General features: G+C 46.0%; 1 protein-coding gene across 1 annotated transcript in view; it reads right to left on the reverse strand.

The window, feature by feature from the left end:
• LOC135817086 (intraflagellar transport protein 122 homolog) overlaps positions 1–20,000 on the reverse strand; it is a 49,897-nt gene that overhangs the window by 17,188 nt on the left and 12,709 nt on the right. The window contains exons 11-35 of the mRNA XM_065330201.1: positions 19,107–19,205; positions 18,546–18,622; positions 17,064–17,125; positions 16,801–16,859; positions 15,614–15,685; positions 14,917–14,985; positions 13,832–13,878; positions 13,152–13,331; positions 12,487–12,565; positions 12,298–12,339; positions 11,466–11,543; positions 10,739–10,816; positions 9,222–9,262; positions 8,813–8,885; positions 7,611–7,637; positions 7,221–7,274; positions 6,605–6,667; positions 6,143–6,196; positions 5,311–5,355; positions 4,885–4,982; positions 4,333–4,404; positions 2,388–2,475; positions 1,885–2,010; positions 1,116–1,182; positions 1–60 (exon numbers count right to left, since the gene is read on the reverse strand). The exon at positions 1–60 is cut by the window's left edge and continues 19 nt beyond it. Coding sequence (XP_065186273.1) covers positions 1–60; positions 1,116–1,182; positions 1,885–2,010; positions 2,388–2,475; positions 4,333–4,404; positions 4,885–4,982; positions 5,311–5,355; positions 6,143–6,196; positions 6,605–6,667; positions 7,221–7,274; positions 7,611–7,637; positions 8,813–8,885; positions 9,222–9,262; positions 10,739–10,816; positions 11,466–11,543; positions 12,298–12,339; positions 12,487–12,565; positions 13,152–13,331; positions 13,832–13,878; positions 14,917–14,985; positions 15,614–15,685; positions 16,801–16,859; positions 17,064–17,125; positions 18,546–18,622; positions 19,107–19,205 — 1,810 coding nt within the window. The remainder of the gene's footprint in view (positions 61–1,115; positions 1,183–1,884; positions 2,011–2,387; positions 2,476–4,332; positions 4,405–4,884; positions 4,983–5,310; positions 5,356–6,142; positions 6,197–6,604; positions 6,668–7,220; positions 7,275–7,610; positions 7,638–8,812; positions 8,886–9,221; positions 9,263–10,738; positions 10,817–11,465; positions 11,544–12,297; positions 12,340–12,486; positions 12,566–13,151; positions 13,332–13,831; positions 13,879–14,916; positions 14,986–15,613; positions 15,686–16,800; positions 16,860–17,063; positions 17,126–18,545; positions 18,623–19,106; positions 19,206–20,000) is intronic.

Genomic DNA, 20,000 nt, shown 5'->3' on the forward strand with positions numbered 1-20,000 from the left:
TGTCAATGAGCTGACATAACACTCGCACAGCCTCCTTGTCACGGCCGGCTTGACGGAAGGCTGTAAAGGGGGGACACGAGAGACAAAAAGCAGGCTTAACATTGGCAGAAAGCTCGTTGTTGTGTCAAGGCCTCAAAAGGCAATCCGTCCAAATGCTATGCTGGCCTACCCATCTACAGTCGACTCCACTTATAACGAACTCGTCTATAGCGACTTTCGTTATATAGTTAACCAGTGTCTATGTCCCTGTTTGAACTTTGAACCCATACAAAATTAACCCTTTATAGGGAACAGTTTTCGTTTATAATCATCCAAATCTTTTAGAGCCACATGTTAAAACATGTAAGCCAATCCCACTCCAGCCATGACTTGCTGCTTGTATAGTGCATGTGAGTGCATTTCTGTTAGAACAAACTTCAGCTATAAAGAACTAATTCTCCTGCACAATGGTGTTCGTTATATCAGGAGTCGACTGTATAATTTTATGTACTTTTATCAACACTGGTGCTACTCTAGACCATGGCCCCGGTACATGTACAATGACATCATACATTACTATACATGCTGTCATTGCACATTTTCAATGACATCATCTACTATCAACCAGGGAGCACCTTTATAATGGCGCTTCCTGTAGCGTAGTTTTCCCAATGGACATTGAGAACCACAACGGGTAGGTATTGAACCGTTGAGCTTCTAGAAATCCATTAGGGCAGCACTGACAAAAGAGGTTATGCAAGCCAAGTCATCGCATATGCAATGTATTGAGTGTATGGAAAGGCAAATAGTGTTGATGAGATTTTGAAAGTTTGCTTGAATTGGCAAGCGATGCAAATTATGCAACCATGAAGTGGCGAACAAACAATTTCCTACTGCTGTGCCACTCTATACAAAGATGTCTAATGATGCACTCACAGAACCACAATAAGGGCAATGAGGTAGGTTAGAAAAGACACTGGGGAAACGACGGTGGAGAGAGACGACTGCCAACATGATGGTAACCAAGAAAGAGAATGAGCGACTGGGCACAAGAAACCAAGCGTGTGCACCAGGACTAGTTGCCATGGCAATCTTAGGAACATAACAGAACAATGAAGTAATCAATCAATATTTACCTCGCTGTGCCTCCTCAAAGCGATTGTGCTCCGCCAACCAGTTGGCATACGGTAAGTAGATTTTCTCCTAAAGAAGGGGAAGAAATATACTGATCAGGTGGATGAACAGGCAAGCTCGTGCATGCCAGCCAGGCGTACCACGATTGCCACCAATAAGTACAGTGGAGATCGGATACAATGACCTTGCATAGAACGACAGATTGAGTTTAACGACACAATTCTGTTGCCCAAGTCGTTTAGTATGTCCTTTGTGAAGATCGGGTTTAGTGACAGATCGAATTGAGTGACATTTTGTTCTCTCCCGAAGGAGTGTCGTCATACCCAATCTCCACTGTGGCAGAGTATTAAGTCATACTCATGCATGTTTCACAGGCGCCCCGGGATGTTGTAGACAGGTGATTGCTAGCTGCTACCAAGCTAACTCGACTGTGGACGGTTTACGTATTGGTATTGATGTCCCGTATCACATTGGAGTATACAGAGGGAATACGATGGTCAGCTTTGATTAATTGTTGTGAGCGAGAGAGAGAGAGAGAGAGAGAGAGAGACAGGGAGGGGAGAGAGAGGGAGGGGGAGATAAAGTGAGAGAGATAGAGACAGACATACAGACATACATACAGACAGACAGACAGACAGACAGACAGACAGACAGACAGACAGACAGACAGATATAGAGACAGACAAACAGAGCAAGTCAGGGCTGCTATTCCGAAGTGTGAACGAGGTGCTCAGTGTTGTGTTGTTATGCGTCAATGACCTCTGTTCCTACCTTCATCTCTGGGTGATCTTCGCAGATTTCCAAGACAGTATCCCAGTGCTGTACTGCAATATAGGTCTTAACCTGTGCCTCAACGTCGTCCAGCTTGCGATACACCTCGATTGCACTCTCCCAGGCCTGAAACAATACATTGGTAACAGCATTGGCATGCAGGGAGACCTACAGTTATGTCAACATCATAAGTGCACAAGAAGATATTCTGGTGCTGTAAAAACCACTCTGCAATGCATCACTTCTTTTATAACAGAACACAATGATGAAACATTTAAAACCTTGTTCCTAGCATTCTTCCCGGAATGGATGTCCCATAGTGCGCTGTGCTACACCACACCAAAGGAGGCAATCATGGCTACTCATCCGGCAAATCAAAATATAGAAATCAAACAGTCGACAAACATACCTCCAAGTCATCTATGATAGTTTCCAGTCACGTTTGACAATCACCTCTCATCATGGAATTAACCCAGAATTTCACGGGTTTTTAAATGACCCACCTGATCTTCAGCTTCCATGAACACCTTCGCAGCGAGACGCAGCTCATCAGCCTTCTCTGCCGGTAGCTGTCTCACCAGCTGTACCAACCTGCAGTGCAAGACATAGGCAAGATCATGATGTTCACATGAAATTAGGGCTGAAAGGAATATTCGAATTATTCGAATATTCGAAATATGCAGATCGGAAAAAGAATATTCTTCGTTAGAGTAGAATAAGAATGTTCGCAAATGTACAGAAACTCGCCTTTTTGATATCGAACAGGTTTATTTGGTGCAGAAATTGGTTAAGATTGCCACCTTCTATGTGTTGCCAACAGCAAGACAGAATGATCACATTGTCCTTTTCAAATGTCTCTCCTGTAATTGGGGTACACACCAGTTGATGGTATATGGTTACCATGGATATAACTAGGTATCCATGGATATTGTATGGTTTAGAATATTCGGAATATTCTTCGTTTCACATGTATTCGGAAAGAGAATATTCGTTCGCTTCATTGAGCATTCGTTTCAGCCCTACATGAAATACAGTCAGATCTCGCTTATCCGGTCCTCTTTTATCCGGATCCCTCACCATACGAAAGAAAATCGTTGGTTACCGATTTACAGCATATGCCATGCATACATACAGCGTGTGTGGTCGATTATCCGGTTCCCCCGCCCATCCGGATATTTTTGTGGAAAAAAGGATGTGTGCGGTTATGCGAGGTCTGACTGTACAGCAAACTTACACTGGGCTCACTGCTTAGTGCTCACTCATAATTATTGTTAACACACTTTCCACCTCAGCTCTGCCTACAAGGGCTGAACTTTTCTGGCTTGCTGGCTAATTCACTAGAATGCAGTGTGTATGATACATGGCTGGTGTGACAGTGTAGTGTGCGGGGTAAAGAATAGAACTGGAGTGTATAGGAGAGTACATGTACCATAATTGTAAGTCGACCCCGGGTATAAGTCGACCTCCAAACTTGGGGCCTCGATTTACCAGTTTAAGGGCAGTTATACCCCGCTTGTATGTCGACTACCCCCTTTTTAGGTCGGTCTCTAGGTCGTTACTGTAAGTCAACAAATATTCGGCGCATATTTATTTTCGGCTATTTTCGGCCTGGTCATGTTTGGCCGAAAATTTCTTGCAGCCGAAATTTAGTTTCCCACTGTTCAGTGTGACACTGTACTAGTATACAGGTGGCAGCAGTACAGGCCAAAAATTTGATGCGGCCGAAATGGGTTTTAGCGCTGGGAGGCCGAAATTTGAATGGGTCAAAAATTTGTAGATTTACAGTAAAGGGTATAAGGCCACCTAGAGTTAATTCGTTGTTTCGGGTCACTTCACTCATCCGTACCAGGGGCGGTCGGTCGGGTTTATTTTTTACTTTATTTTATTTTTATTTTGGTTACGGCCATGTGCATACAATACAATTTTGCATATCGAATAGCTTTTGTCCATGAAGCCAGTCGATCAAATCTGACTGTTGACGATCCAGCGCAGTCATTGTCCCATCAGATCCAGGTCCCCTCCAGAACCAGATCTTGGCCTCGCTGGCAAACGAGTCTGACGAGCAACTCTCACCTTGAAAACTTCTGTCAATGAGCAACAAGGTGGCGGACCTGATGCTGTTTCAGGACCCATTGCGGATCGGAGATAGAAGACAATGTCGTCACCAAACGCTGCATCCTGTCATTTAGCTGCTTCTGAGGTCGATGTCTGGCCTGCTATTATTAGGGTCGCGTGTGTACATAGTCTAGTCATGTACATATGCATCCACTAAAAAAAAACATTTTGCGGGCGGGTGAAAAAAGACGGTCGGTCGGGTGACCCGTAACAACAAATTAATTCTGGGTGGCCTAACCACTAAAAATACGATATGGAGTGTATAGGATAGAACTGTAGTGTATAGGATAGAACTGCATAGAACTGCAGAACTGCAGTGCACAATGTACTCACTGGTCAATCCAGTTCTGCCGGGCCATGATGTTGATAGCGTTCTTGTACTCACCTACAGCAACGTACATATCACTGCGTGGAGACAGCACACAGTATGAAGCAGGAGAAGAAAATGACTCCGGTTAAGTTAGGCATACACATGTGTATGAAAATTGTAATGAAAAAAAACCTTTGCATGCAAAAGTATATTCCCACCAACTTTTCTTTTTTGACCCAATGGCTTAATTTTCACAGACGGGCAAACAGTTGCGATTTCGTAACTCTGAGCTTCCCGAAATGAATCGATCAGTTTTCGTCTGTTGTCGATTCATTTCGTGAAATTTGGACAGGCCTAGTACACAAGATGAAGGGTACTGCTGGGATTTGTAAGTATGCCAGAGCATTCCGCTGGAAAGCAGTGCGGACTCGTTTGATCAAGTCCACTATACACCATGCAGAATAGTATGAAGTAGTTGTCAGAAACGGGGAAAGAGCGTGAGAAAATCTGGACTGCGGACAAAGTCACTCTGTTCCATCGGAGCCGTACAGAGGGATACAACCTCGTCAACATACCAAGCTGCTCTTGGATCGTCAATAGTCTTAAACCACTCAGCCTCCTGACGTTGCACGCGATTCAGCACACTCTTCTTGCCGTTCCTCTTCACAACGTCCTAGAACGCATACGACAGCACGTACACATACATGCCCCCCCCCCACCACACACACACACACACACATACACACGTACGCATACACACACACACACACACACACACACACACACACACACACACACACACACACACACATATTATATGACCCTGTAGATTCTCACACATTTGCCGGTGTCCCAAGGAAGATTCTAACAGCATAGTTGAATGTTATCATGAATTCAAAATCAAGCTTCATCCCACTAGTTCTCCAATAAACCCTGTATATGTACTATCCATATTTTCATTACAGTCTGGAATGTCTAGGTGTCTGTTCCCACAGCCTTACCTTTGCCTTGTCAAACATTCTCAGATCAGTATACATCTCCACCGCCTGTTGCACAAGAAAGAATAGACTGCACTCAACGCAATGCAAGAAAAAGGGACCAACGTTTTACTAGTGTGATCAAACGTATTACCGAAGCGGACATTAGTAGTACTAATGTCCGCTTCGTGACATAGTACATTGATGTAACAAAATAATAGTAGTACATGTATGATGAAGAACAAAGAAATTTCCTACTTGATATTTCCAATCCTGATGATGGCCCAGGCCCAAAACTTGATGGAGAATATATAAATTTTATTTTTTAATTGCAGTTCAGAGACCGTATACCGTACTTCCGCAAATAAAAGGCCGTCCTCGTTTACAACGCCTTCCTTGTATTTACGGCCGGGGCAGGGGGCGATTGAAAAAATAAAAGACCGTCTCCGATTAGAAGACCGGGCCTACTAAACGAGTCTTTGTTCTTGTGTCAAAAAAAAATGCTGCACAACTTTGTTGTTTGCACTCAAATTGTATGTGCAGAGTACCTCACGAAAGTCGGGGTGGGGAGGGGCGGGGGGGGGGGGTGCATTCAAAGCACCCCTCCGCACTACCACCGGATTCTGCCTATCAGCTACTAAAGAGCGTCTGAAGGAGTGGCAAGCTATAGTGTCCTAGTACAGGCATCAGTATCAAGCGTTGTTTGAGTGCATGCACTGTATGCAAGATTGGTCGATTGAGAGCTAAATGTGGTGGCGGAAGTACATGTACATGACTGGATTAAGTGTTGTTAGAAAGCTCTACAATCACACCTCAGAACCAACACAGTGCAGCTCAGGATTCAAACCGGACCTACCTTGTCCACTTCCCCGGCCATTTCATACTGATGGGATGCTTCAGCAAACCGGCCCTGTACAGCAAAAGTAAACACACACACACACACAATAGAACAATGGGCTGTGGTGAGGGAGAGAGAGAGAGAGAGACAGAGAGAGAGAGAGAGAGAGAGAGAGAGAGAGAGAGAGAGAGAGAGAGAGAGAGAGAGAGAGAGAGAGAGAGAGAGAGAGAGAGAGAGAGAGATTGATGGGTGGATGGATGGACGGACGGACGGACGGACGGAGGGACGGACGGACGGACGGACGGACGGACGGACGGACGGACGGACGGAGGGACGGACGGACGGACGGACGGACGGAGGGACGGACGGACGGACGGACGGACGGAATGGAGACAGATGCAAACACCATCACTGGTAGGTAGAGCTGTCCATATACTGTGTGCTCACAAAAGAACACTGCACCGGGCGCTTTGTACATACCTGGTAGGCGTAAATGTCACCAAGGAATACATCATTGTTATTCTCTCCGCGTTTCTGTCTCTCCTGTTCAGCATGCAAGCACACACACACACACACACACACACACACACACACACACACACGTGCACATACACGTACACACACACGTGCACACACACACACACACACACACACACACACACACACACAATGCACAAAATAGAACTCAGCTGCAGCAAGAGTGATATGTGAGAATCATCAGCATTGTAAGCATAAACAACTGGATTAAAGTGTGGGGTTATAATATGCCCTGGTTCTTTGTAGTGAGCTGAATCAAGAATACTGTTGTCCATTGCCATTACACGTGTCTGCATGTGTCTGTGTGCATGTGTGTGTGTGTGTGTGTGTGTGTGTGTGTGTGTGTGTGTGTGTGTGTGTGTGTGTGTGTGTGTGTGTGTGTATGTGTGTGTGTGTGTGTGTGTGTGTGCGTGTGAGTGTATGTGTGTATGGTACATGGTGTGCGTGTGTGTGTGTGTGTGTGTGTGTGTGTGTGTGTGTGTGTGTGTGTGTGTGTGTGTGTGTGTGTGTGTGTGTGTGTGTGTGTGTGTGTGTGTGTATGTGTCTGATGTGGCCCTACCTCAATGTCGGTTAGAAGCTCCAAAAACTTCAGGTCTCGGACGCGCACATATGCCTGCACAGATAGACAGAAAGACAGTTAGACAGATAGAGCAAAAGACACACACACACACACACACTCTTGCGAACAGTTTGCAAGTGAATAATTCATTGAGTGGTTTTGGCCCTGACCCCCCCCCCCCCCCCCCCCAACAGACACACCCCTCTCCTCTACACAAGAGTCTAGTTGAAGGGATCCACCAGAAACTTCAAAGTCATGATGATGTCTACTGAAGCATCAACTGCCATTTGTTCAGATTTCCAGATGGTTCCAAACAAAAAGAAACAGTGAAATTCACATGAACATGACACCCGATGATAATCCCCTGCCTTTGCCTTTGCCTACTAGTACCTTTCTTGCTGTTGTGAAGTCCAGACCCTGTACACAAGCAACCAAAAAAGAATGTAAACTAATACTATTGGTGACCAGTAAACAAATCATTTCTTTTGCAGCTACAGTCAGACCTCGCTTAACCACACACATCCGTTTTCCACAAAAATACCCGGATAGGCGAGGGAACCGGATAACCGAACACCGGTTATGTTGGATGCACCACGTATGCTGTAAATCTGCAATCAGGTATTTTCTTCCGGATGGTGAGGGATCGGGATAAAAAGAGGACCGGATTAGGGAGGTCTGACTGTACTGATTTCCCTACACAGTGTACAGTCTATAGTACATACTCATAAAACACTGTACAGTGGATTGCTGCATACAATTACTCGTAACGACCTTTTTAAGAGTTCTGTAGAGCAATTCATCACACAATTTATCATAAGAGAATCTGTAGCAAAATACCACTGGGACTAGCGACCAGCCTGGTACTACAGACCACTTTGCCAGGCACGGACGGTCTCACATTCATGTACGGTTGTGCGGTGCAAATCTCAAACTAAGGACCACCTGCCACAAAAGACCGCTTTCTCTGCCTGGCACCAAGGGGTGGTGGTGAATCACCGGTTTTACTGTACTGCAGCCAGTGCAAGTACAAAAGTCTCTTAGAATAGAGAACAGCTTCAGTGACATGATAGTGGCATCACTGGCAATGGTAGTAGTGGCATAGCAACAACAGTACCCCTCGCTGAAACAGATCAGGCGCATAGTACCTAATAGTCAAGGTAAGCATAACAGAGTCACACCGTAATGCCGCGTATTAATAAATTAATAAATTTCACGGTTCGCGTGAGACTCGGCTGGAAGCCCAGTTTTCCGCATCAGTCGTGGGAACGCCACCACCCTCTAGGATCAAAGGCGCAGATGCAGCGCCTAAACGGTGGGAGGTGAGTAGATCAGACCCACCACAAAGTGGTCAAAGACCGAAATCCCATTAGCTGCATCCATGTCGCGTATTAAGGCCGGGTTTATTCCTGCAGAAGCCGATGTATGGGTTAGGCTTCTATTCACATCAGGCTTCTATTCAAACCAGGTATTTCTATGTGTGTGAACACTAAAACAAGGCTTATGTGCCGACAGGGTATCTTGAACATCGGGCTTGTATTCAAAACAGGCTTCTATTCGAGATAGGCTTGTATTCAAAACACTACGATACGTACCTCCAGCGCTTCGCCAGCCAGAGCTCTCCAGTCGTTGGTTGTCACACCAAGGCAGGCCACACCGTACGCTTCCCTGTGAATGAATCAAATCACACAACAATCTCCAGTCATCACTACCTTCACACGTGACTTGTCCAGCAGACATACTGGGACTTCCTGGTGTGCGCAAATACAAATAATTTTAGTTGTTAGCACACGCAACGCAGAAGCCACTGGGATATCCGATGACGCCTTTCAAACCATTATTTTTCAAAATCGGTACATTGGCGGTATCATCAAATAGGCCAACAAGGGCCAACTAGTGCTAATACATGTCTATTTGGTAAGGGGGTCGATATGTACAGTAGATAATGATGGAGTTGTGCGAGTCATACCATTGATATGGTTCCACAACACACAACTTACTTACTTGTACATTTTCTTCTCCAGAAACTGATACAGAGAGGCTGACTGCACACACACACAGGAAATGAAAACAACAACAACAATATCGACAATGATGACAACGACGTGGCAACAACGACAACAGCAGCAGAAGCATGCACACCCCCCCCCCCCCCTCCCCACACACACACGCACACGCACGCACACACACACACACACACACACACACACACACACGCACACACACACACACACACTTGTACTAAGTCTTGTACTTGTACTTGTTGCTCACTGCCAAAACTGGTCACGTGGGTCTCCCCGGGAGAGGGGAGAGAGACTCAAAAGGAATCTTGGAAAGATGACTCAATTGGCCATTGAACCACCCAGCGGCCGACACCCCCTGAAATCCCCAAACTAGGGTGGACTTGAAATGATCCCACTAATGGCTCACCACACCTCAGTAAGTGGGTGAGGACAAGGTGCAGAAAAAGGATTGACGGCATCAGGGTATCCGTCCCGGGATCCAACTGCAGGTACCCCTGCCCCCAGTGAAGGTAATACTTGGTACTAGTGTGGGTGGCTAAATCAGAGTGGATCTAATATAAGCTTCACTAGCACCATTGATTACACAAGAGTTATTGATAGCTTGCATAGACCTCGGTCCTACCGGTAGGACCTACCGGTAGGACCATCATACACAGACATGCTGTATGGCCTCTGTTCTAACATTGACCTAAAACTTGACCATAAACTGTTGCTCAGGGGCTAATAAAGGAGTCCACAAATTTTAGACGTGATCGCACAAGGCATACTACAAAATCTATGGTAACAGTCCATGGTAACCATGGAAACGGTGTATGGAATTATGCATTCCACTGCCTTGGCAGACTAATAAAAACAATAGGACCTCACCACGATTGATAAGCCATGGTCAAAATCCACTTTGGACAGAGTTGCTAGCGCTCCGACAGGAGTATGTGCGGCCATTTTGACAATTGATAAAATTGCGCTTATGCAATGCACTGGACATAGCCTTGCATTTTGCGCCATTACTTTGCCTGACAAAGACCTCATCTCAACAATTGTTTCAAGAAATTTCTCAACCAACAGCACTTTTGCAGCGCGATTTCTTGGGTCCTACCGGTAGGACGGCATGCAAGCTATCATTAATCTAGCCAGAAGTAGTCCATGGTTAACAGGTATGTATACTTCAAATAGAAAGCATATGAACCCTGAAACCAACAAAGGTGGTAGGTACAACAATACACCTTCAAGCAGCCGAGCCCACTGGCAACAGGCCCAACACTATCTGGCATAAGTGTACCCACCAACCAAACTAGCTGGCGCACACACACACACACAATGACAATAGCAGCGGAATTGAGCTCCATACCCCCCCCCCCCCCCCCCCACCTTACTTGCTCACAACCCCCTAAACTAGCCAAAAAACGCCTGAACTTGTTGACAAACCCCCGAACTAACTCGCAAACCCCTGCACAAGCTCACAAACCGCTGTACTTTTTTCACTCTGTGACATCATACCTGTGGCACATCAACAGAACTGATTGATGCTCCCTGTAAGCAGAACACCTTGGAGCCACTGAACCCAACCACGTAGCCCTGCACAGCATGCACATCAGGGAGTACACACAACGGAGCATACACATCAGAGCATACACATCAGAGCATACACATCAGAGCATATACATCAGAGCATCGGACAGCATACACATCAGAGCATCGGACAGCATACACATCAGAGCATCGGACAGCATACACATCAGAGCATATACATCGGACAGCATACACATCAGAGCATATACATCAGAGCATATACATCAGAGCATATACATCAGAGCATATACATCGGACAGCATACACATCAGAGCATATACATCGGACAGCATACACATCAGAGAGCACACACAATAATTATCGTGAGATCGGCATTCAAAGTATCAACAAAAGAACAGAACACCTAGAATACGCATCTTCTCTCCAGCAAAGACAAGATGGCCATTAACAATCAGCATTGAAAGAATTGTGAACGTCCAATGTAGCTGCAGTCAGTGCACACACTTCTTCAGCCATGGGTAAGTATTTGGAAGAGTCTAGTGCCAATTTGATACTCATTGGTTTGAGGGAAAGATGCAAATGGGAAAATCTGAAGAAATAATCGACTGTCACCACCAGGACTCGAACCAGGGACCTTCGCTTGAGGCCAGCGATGCTCTAACCACTGAGCTAGGATTTCTCACGCAAACCTTACCTGCAGCTTCTGTTGATGTGGTGGGAAGTTGGCCGTTTTGATGAGCAACACCCCATTGCCAGAGTAGCAAAGCATATCCTGACGGAGAGTGCAAGCAAGCGACACAGAGCCGGATAAGGAGAGTAAGCAGAGGTACAAGAGGAATATTATACACATTCAGTTGTAGGAGAAAGTGACTGTCACAGGCAGACAGAATTATTCTCGCTCCGCACATACTGGCACACACAGAAACATACACGGCAATAGCGACAACACACAAAGTGCAACATCTCAATTAGAATTGATGTTTCTGCCTTCAAGTGGAATGGCCCTGTCACTCCCGTCTTGAATGGTAGGTTTTGAAGGGATCAAGTGATGGCTTGTCGTCGCTATGGTCACCAAATATCTGGCGTTTGGCACAACTAGTAAAGGTATCTGATCAACGTCCTAGGACAGTGCATAGAGCACGTTTCTTTCATATTAAAGATCTGAACAAATACACCTCCTTAATTAATGGTGCGCAGCCACCGAGACTCTACGGTCGGTGTTGGAAATCTGCTTAACCAGCACTGGCGTATGCAGCCCATACTCTCTCCACGTGTACTACTTGTACTGCTCTACCCGGGAAGTGGGCATGTGTCCACAGAAAGAAAAAAAAACTCAAAATAACATCAGTGCGATTTCCCAGATTGCTAGAGGGCTCAACACCACAAGGATGGAGCAACACAACAAAGGTCCTTCATTGCGAGAGTTTATGAGAGTTGGAAGAAGAGTTGGATAGTCAGCATAGAGTACATGGTAGGTGAAGTAAGTGAAAGCTTGATAGATAAGACACAATAAGATATACTCATACTTCGTTCTGGGTATTCCATGACACACTGGCGGCACCCGGCTCCTACAAACAGCGAAAGAAGAAACCTGTGTATCAGTAATTGCTGCACAAAGAGAGATCAGTAACCTTATCCTCCCCTCACCAATCACCGACAAAGGCAGACATTCTACTATCCCCATTACCCCCCATTACCCGGCAGTGTGATCATACCTGGAAGAGCAGCTTGTTGTCTGAGAGATTGTAGACTTGCAGGAGATTGCTTTCATCCACCACAGCTACCTTGGTGTGGCTAGAACAGGGGAGAATAATTACCACAATTGCAAATACACACACACACGCACACACGCACACACGCACACACGCACACACGCACACACGCACACACGCACACACGCACACACGCACACACACACACACACACACACACACACACACACACACACACACACAGATATATTCAATTAATGGAACAACTTGCATATCCTCTCCAACAATTTAAAACGTCCCGACAACAATTTATCGAACCAGGTGGGCTGAAGCGTACGCTCCCTAACAGTTTTTCCCAAACCGACATTCGGGGAAGGCAACATTTCTTGGCTGTATGATGCGGAGGGAGGAGGGTACATGATCGACAAGCCATATACTGAAAAGGGATATTGGCTGATAACAGTGCAAGTCACAATAGTAGTAGCACCTTACACTGTGTACATGCACATACACTAGTCTGATCGACAGCAGGTAATGAACCCAGCGCCTAGCACCATAGATAACACACACACACGTACTTAGCATTGATATCCAGACATCGGATTGCATACAACACACATACTTAGCATTGATGTCCATACATCGGATGGCATACAACACACACATACTTAGCATTGATATCCAGACATCGGATTGCATTCTTCATCTTCATGACACTGATCACAAACGGATTGTCCAGGTAAATCTTGACCACTTCGCCGCTTCTCAGCCCACAGAGTAGCCCTTCAGCTCCAGCAGGGCCACCGATGACCTTGATGTAGCGGATGAACGAGTCCACGGCCCACTCCCTGATGGCATTAAAATCAAAAACAAGACAATCCACAGCGGAGTCATAGTTTAACCAAGCCATGTGATCAGTGGATAACTGCAGTTACGTAGATGACACAGTAAACACACAGTGACATGTGATATAAAGATGATACAGTTCAACAGTCAGCCAAGTGTAGCGCATGTGGATTGCCCCGTTGTCATTGAGCTCTCTCACCACACTGGCTGTGTAGAAGCTGACATGCAGACACTAGACATAACTGTTACAAGCAGGGGAAGAATGTAAAATAACTGTCCGTCTTGGCCAAATAATGCAACTCCTATGCATGTAGTCTCTGTATCATGAAGTTAAGAAAGACCAGGGGATGAAGGAAGAGGTGATCTTGACAAGGCTTAACTAGACCAAAAGCAACGGACATGACTAACACCCCATCTCATCGCCAGCCAACATCCTAAAACTAAGGAAGCTGCTGTGTTTGGATGTCACAAGACTGGCACTGTGTGAGTGGTGCGCTCTCACCTGACTTTCTGGCCCTTGCTGATGTCATAACTCTGAAGCCGTCTCTCCTGGATACAGCAAACAGAACAATACATGTACATGAACAAATGGAACACCATTGTTACTAAGATAATACAGATACTGACAGTGAACGGTTAGTACAGAATAACGGCTGTCATTGCAGTTGGAAGAGTTTGTTCAAGCGACACCAGCCTGCCCAGGCTCCATACAATAATAGATGAAACCTTATAAACATGTGGTGTGGTGAGCAGGGAGTTTCCATTGTCTAGGGGTAGTCTTGAAGGTTCATCAGGCGTCCCTGATTGGCCTGGGCCATGGGGCCGTTCAAGTAAAGATTTTAAAATAATTCGCGGTTCGCGTGAGACTCAGCTGGTGATCAAGTTTTCCGCATGCGGAGCCGGGAATGCCACCACCCTTTAACGATCACAATTAAGATAAATTGGGAAGGTGCGGGCGCAAGAGTCGAACAGTCCAACGTCCTACAGGTTTCACGGTCCGCTCATCTTACAGTCAGCTTTCTCACATCTCACCTAATGACCTACATAACCTATCTGCTGTGAACATGTGAAACAGAGAGGTTCCAGGCTGTCCAAGAGAGTGCTCAATACCGAGAGGCAGAGCTAGTTCAAACAATAAGAGGACGGGAAAACTGTTTTAACTCTGAGTTTCACGCACTAAGCGATCATCAGAAAACACTATGAACATACCATGCAGTTGACGTACGATGCATAAAGCAACATAGACATGTACTACAGGGTTTTAAGTAGCAACGTAGCAATATGGGACATGGTTAGCATCTTACCGTTCAAGCTAACTGCGACCGTCGGCCTGTACCGCTTTTTGTGTGTTTCAAGGCATGGTTAGCATTTCGGTTTCTGACACAACCATCGACTTGGAACGTAACCCTAGTTGGAATCTTACTGGTTCATTCTCCCGCTAAACTGAGCCTTCTATTGTCGAAACGATACCAAACCGACGGTATTTCGGGTCTGGGTACTAGTACCATTGGATTTAGCGTGAACGGTAAAATGCTAACCATGTCTATGGCTGTGAGGCTTACAAAGAAACATGATTGCATGGCTTACGTAGCAGAGGATAATGTGCTCAGCACAGACCACCAGCAAGTTACAATCAGACTGCAGATTCACACGGTCCTGGCACAACAAACATAAGAAACGCCGCGCAACAACAACAACAACAACAACAACAACAACAACAACAACAACAACAACAACAACAACAACAACAACAACAACAACAACAACAACAACAACAACAACAACAACAACAACAACAACAACAACAACAACAACAACAACAGCAGCAGCAGCAGCAGCAGCAACAACAACAACAATGTTAATCCCTGCCACATAACCAGAGGGGGAAATGAATCCACATCAAATGCAAGAAACACGGCCATATACAACCTGCTCACAATCATGCAAAATACAACTCAGCAGGAGTCCATTCTGACCATTGGTCGACTACCAGTCTAACCAAAGAACAGTTATCGAGAAAATAGCTGCATAGTGAAAAGATTTACAATATGTCAGAACATTCTACTCACCCTGCAGCCAGTACTTTTTGCCCATTGTGGTCTCCCGAGTGCGGTGCAAAAGAGAGATTAGAGTGACCTTGTTAGGGGTATAGCCTGCTGTTTATTGCTCGTGCGCAAACTCGGGGTAGAGTCGGTTAAAACAAAGATAGGTCGGCTTAAACTCAACGTAGTGGTGTTGCAATGTTTGTCTGGAAATTGAAACACAAATCTAATAGCCAGTATACCTTCAGCTTGTACTGGATCTCGTTCATGTCACCTTTCAGCTCATAGACTAGAATAGAGGAGGGCAGTTGAATCTGGAGACAGGACACACAGCAATGAACACAATGCAGCAAGCTTGGGGCAACAACTTGTAGTATGTACACCCAATGGTCAATGGCCGTCATGCCATATCCGTGGTCAAGAGAGAGTTGCAGGGACCCTATAAAGACAATTGGAAGCCAATAACACTACCTATCAGCTAGGGCTGTCCGCTATTAGCTAGGGTGCGGAATGATGTACAATGATTGGCGGGGGGGGGGGGGGGGGGGGCTACCACCCAGGGAATCACACAGTTGTAGCCAGCAGCCTAAATCAATTTTATTACCGTACTGGCAATATATGTTGCCGCGTAACGCGTAACGCAGGGGGGTGCGGCGTAACGCGCGACCAGGCTAGTGCGACAAATTTTCGTTGAGTTCGTAACGCGCGTCCGGCGGGGTGCGGCGATCTTTTCATTGCAGTTTGCACTCCAAAAAAAAGGCTGAAAACTGTGAAAGCACGTGTACCGCGTGGTGAAAAGTCTCCAGCAGCAGTGATGGCTCGAGCAGCGATGACGACTCCAGCAGCAGTGATGACTAATGATAGCCACGGTGACTTTGTAATATGTTGTACACTCATTAACTGTGTGAGTGACAGTAGTTTTTGGAGGAAGCGCTCTTCCCCTATGTCACTTTCCTTTTGATGATCTTTTTGTGAACAGATCACTCTGATAGTTCCCCTATGTCACTTTCCTTTTGATGATCTTTTTGTGAACAGATCACTCTGATAGTTAAAATATACAGTCTTCTATTGATATCGTTGTCGCCCTTTGCCGTCGGGTTTGTAACAGTTGGATAGCAACTGAATTTCTGTGCCTTCAATGTGGATGAAAAGAAAAAATGATGCGGCAAAAGCAAAAAAATGATGCGGCAATAGCCAAAAAGTGATGCGGCAATAGCAAAAAAAGGACTGCGGCAATATAGAAACCTGTGTAACGGCTCCTGTGCGACTTTGCATGTAACGCCCTGCGTGCGGCAAACATGTGCCAATGTAACGCTTCATGGCCTCACTGCGGCAACATATATTGCCAGTACGGTAACAGATGCAGGTGCACTTCAATGAGACCTCAAATCATCAGATTTCCATCTCCATTGCAAGGAGTTTCACTGACCGCTAGTCTGTTCCGATACACTGACAGCCGCTTGACAAGTTCCTTGCATCTGATACGTGCTACAAGAAGCACATAGCAAACCCACAATACAAATATCCATGGGGAAGAGTTTCAGCAAGGGAAAGTTCCAAATAAAACACAGATCAGGAACGAATAGGCACATATTTGCTCAATAGTCAATGTCAGAAGTATCACTGGTCACAACCTCTATTGATTGCAGTGAGGGCACAATGCATGTATGTCTCAAGACAGTCTCAACCTACTCTTCTGGTCGGTTGGAAGGTGCTGAACAATGACATCCGTCATGGATTCACGATGTGCATACCTATAGCGGATGGATGTGAACACACACGCACGCAAACACACGAGCGCGCACACAAGCACACATGCACCCTCCCACCCCCACACCCACACGCATACACACATACAAATGCAGAAAACACACATGTGTGCACATAGCCACGCATATTTTCATACATGATTGCACACATACGAGTACTATTGGTAGCGACTTCGGCGATAATAGAGAAACTGTTTTTTGCTCTGTACATGGGCGTTCACTATTTCCCTGCTGCCCATTTTCCTTCTGACTTGGCTTGACTGACTCATAATTACCATCCTGAGTGGACGAGAAGTCTATTGGACCTTCCACATGGCTAACCTTCAAGAAAGCACCACTCACTGCTCAATACACAGTGTTTTGGGGGATTATCCACGTATCGGTTGAGCTCGAGGAGCTAGTGAAATCGGTACTGAAGGAGCAGCACAATATACAGGACTTCAGTAGCCGACACAGCACTCAGGACGCCAACTTGAACATGTCACCCCATGCCCAGCGCGATTGACACTTCTCCAATCAGTCCAGACAGCAGCAACAGCAGCAAGGGTCAGTGTGACCAATACGGCTGCAAACCATCAGTGTCGAATCATGTCAGCAGGAAAAGCGGGACCTTCGACGCAGTGAGCAACACAGCTGCATCGATCATCGCCAAAGTCGCTACTACTATCGCACTGTTGTCTGCAGTGTGAGGTCACAACTAGCTGGTTCAAAGGCAAGATTGTTCTGAGGGGCCAACAGTCCTCAGAGCTTGTTTTTCACCTCCATGGGTGAATGCATATTGCTACATAAGGCAAAACTGACACATTTTCACACTCAGTTCTACATACAAGTGCAGCATACACTAGGGAACGGAGGTGCTAAGGGTGCTAACGGTGCTAACAGAGGTGCTAAAGCAAGCGTGCATTGCTAACTCAACTTGAATTATTCAAAGCCCCACATTGCAGTGAATAATAGCAAGAAGGTACAAGAGAAGAGCTAGAGAGAAAAAGGGAAACCAAGGAGGAGGCCAGGGTAGAAAAGGAAAAGTCTCTTTTAAGTGAAAAAAGATTAGAACAGCGTGTATTGCTGGGACAGGGAATGTTGCACTACAAATTGTGTGTAAACCCCAGACAGCAACTATCAGAGGCACTATGAGAAACATTTTTTGGCCACACATACATACTTTACCAAGTTCAAAATAATTTTCGGAGAGGATGATGCGGAAGTACTGGCCCTGGTGAAATGCCATAGTCTTGCAAACAGACATGTATAGACGAGGCAGCAATCCCAGAAGCCCCTGAGGCAATTGCTGCACCGCCCGCCTGTTATCCGCAGTCCCTGCCAACTGCCCGCTCATATCCTGATTTGTTTTCTTTTGCAAGGAGTAACTTAATAACAACAGCACCAAAAGTATTTATTGCCTTACCTGTCTTTGTACAGGCTGTGCACTGTAGCAAACTGGAGACCGAATAATGAGATTGAGCCATCCTGACATCCGACAGCCTAAAACATACGACAAAGCGGAGAAATTGGGTAGATGCAACAGTAGTCAACTCTCTCTCTCCCACACTCTCTCTTCCACACGCTCTCTCCCACACACTCTCTCACACTCAATGTCTCTTGTGAGCGTACACGCACACACACACACACACACACACACACACACACACACACACACACACACACACACACACACACACACACACACACACATACACACACACACAAACATACACACACACACACACACACACACACACATTCACACAAGTACACACACTCCTCCCCCCCCCCCCACACACACACAATCCCTCTTCCATGCTCATACTTTCTCTCACATGCAGCCCAAAGGATTCAGAACACACCCAGTATCATTGACATAGACACCTAATTTGGCAAAGAGTCGTAGAAAGCATGGCTTTCCCTTGCTTAGTATATACATTCTTATTTTCCTGTGTGCAAATTCCATAACCAGTTCCCGGCTTACCAGATTGTGTGTGCCTGGTTGCTGTTTACAGCACCACACCCAGGCTGGTTGCTCCGTGATCGTAGTCAGCATTGTGCCATCCTTGGCATGGACTGATGCCTGCATAGCGAACAACACACAGTAGCACACACACATGCACATAAAAACACACACACACACATAAGAACACACACACAAACATATGTACACACACACACACACACACACACACACACACACACACACATACAAACACACACATACACATACACATACACATACACATACACACACACACACACACACACACACACACACACACACACACACACACACACACACACACACACACACATAGACACACACACATAGTACATCAGGGTTCTAGCCAGGAACAATTGTAGGGGGGAGGGATGGGTGGTGGGCTGGGGGAAGGCTGGGGAAACTAATAGTTGACCCATCTATTTCCCTATTCCACTACAGTCAGACTTCGCATAACAGCACACTTCCGTTTTCCACAAAAAAATATCCGGATAGGCGAGACCGGATAATCAAACACACACGCACACACTATATGTGTGGATGGCATATGCTGTAAATCGGTAACCAGCGATTTTCTTCCGGATGGCAAGGAATCCGGATAAAGGAGGACCGGATAAGCGAGGTCTGACTGTATTCCCTTGCTACACGAGATGCAACATACGGGCACAGCGAGCACCCGGAAGGATCGATTTGTGGCAGCATTTTCGTAGTGTTAAGTCAAAAAGAACATAAACATTGAAAAAAGAGTTGGGTGATGCGCTATCCGAGTAGGGGGGGGGGGGGGGGGGGCATCAGACCCAAATACCCCCCCCCCCCCCCCCCCCCCATTTGACTAGAACTTTCTACATGCATACTTAAAAACGATTCACAAAA

The sequence above is a fragment of the Sycon ciliatum genome, chromosome 5 (assembly GCF_964019385.1).
Source record: "Sycon ciliatum chromosome 5, ocSycCili1.1, whole genome shotgun sequence".
NCBI classification, from domain to species: domain Eukaryota; kingdom Metazoa; phylum Porifera; class Calcarea; order Leucosolenida; family Sycettidae; genus Sycon; species Sycon ciliatum.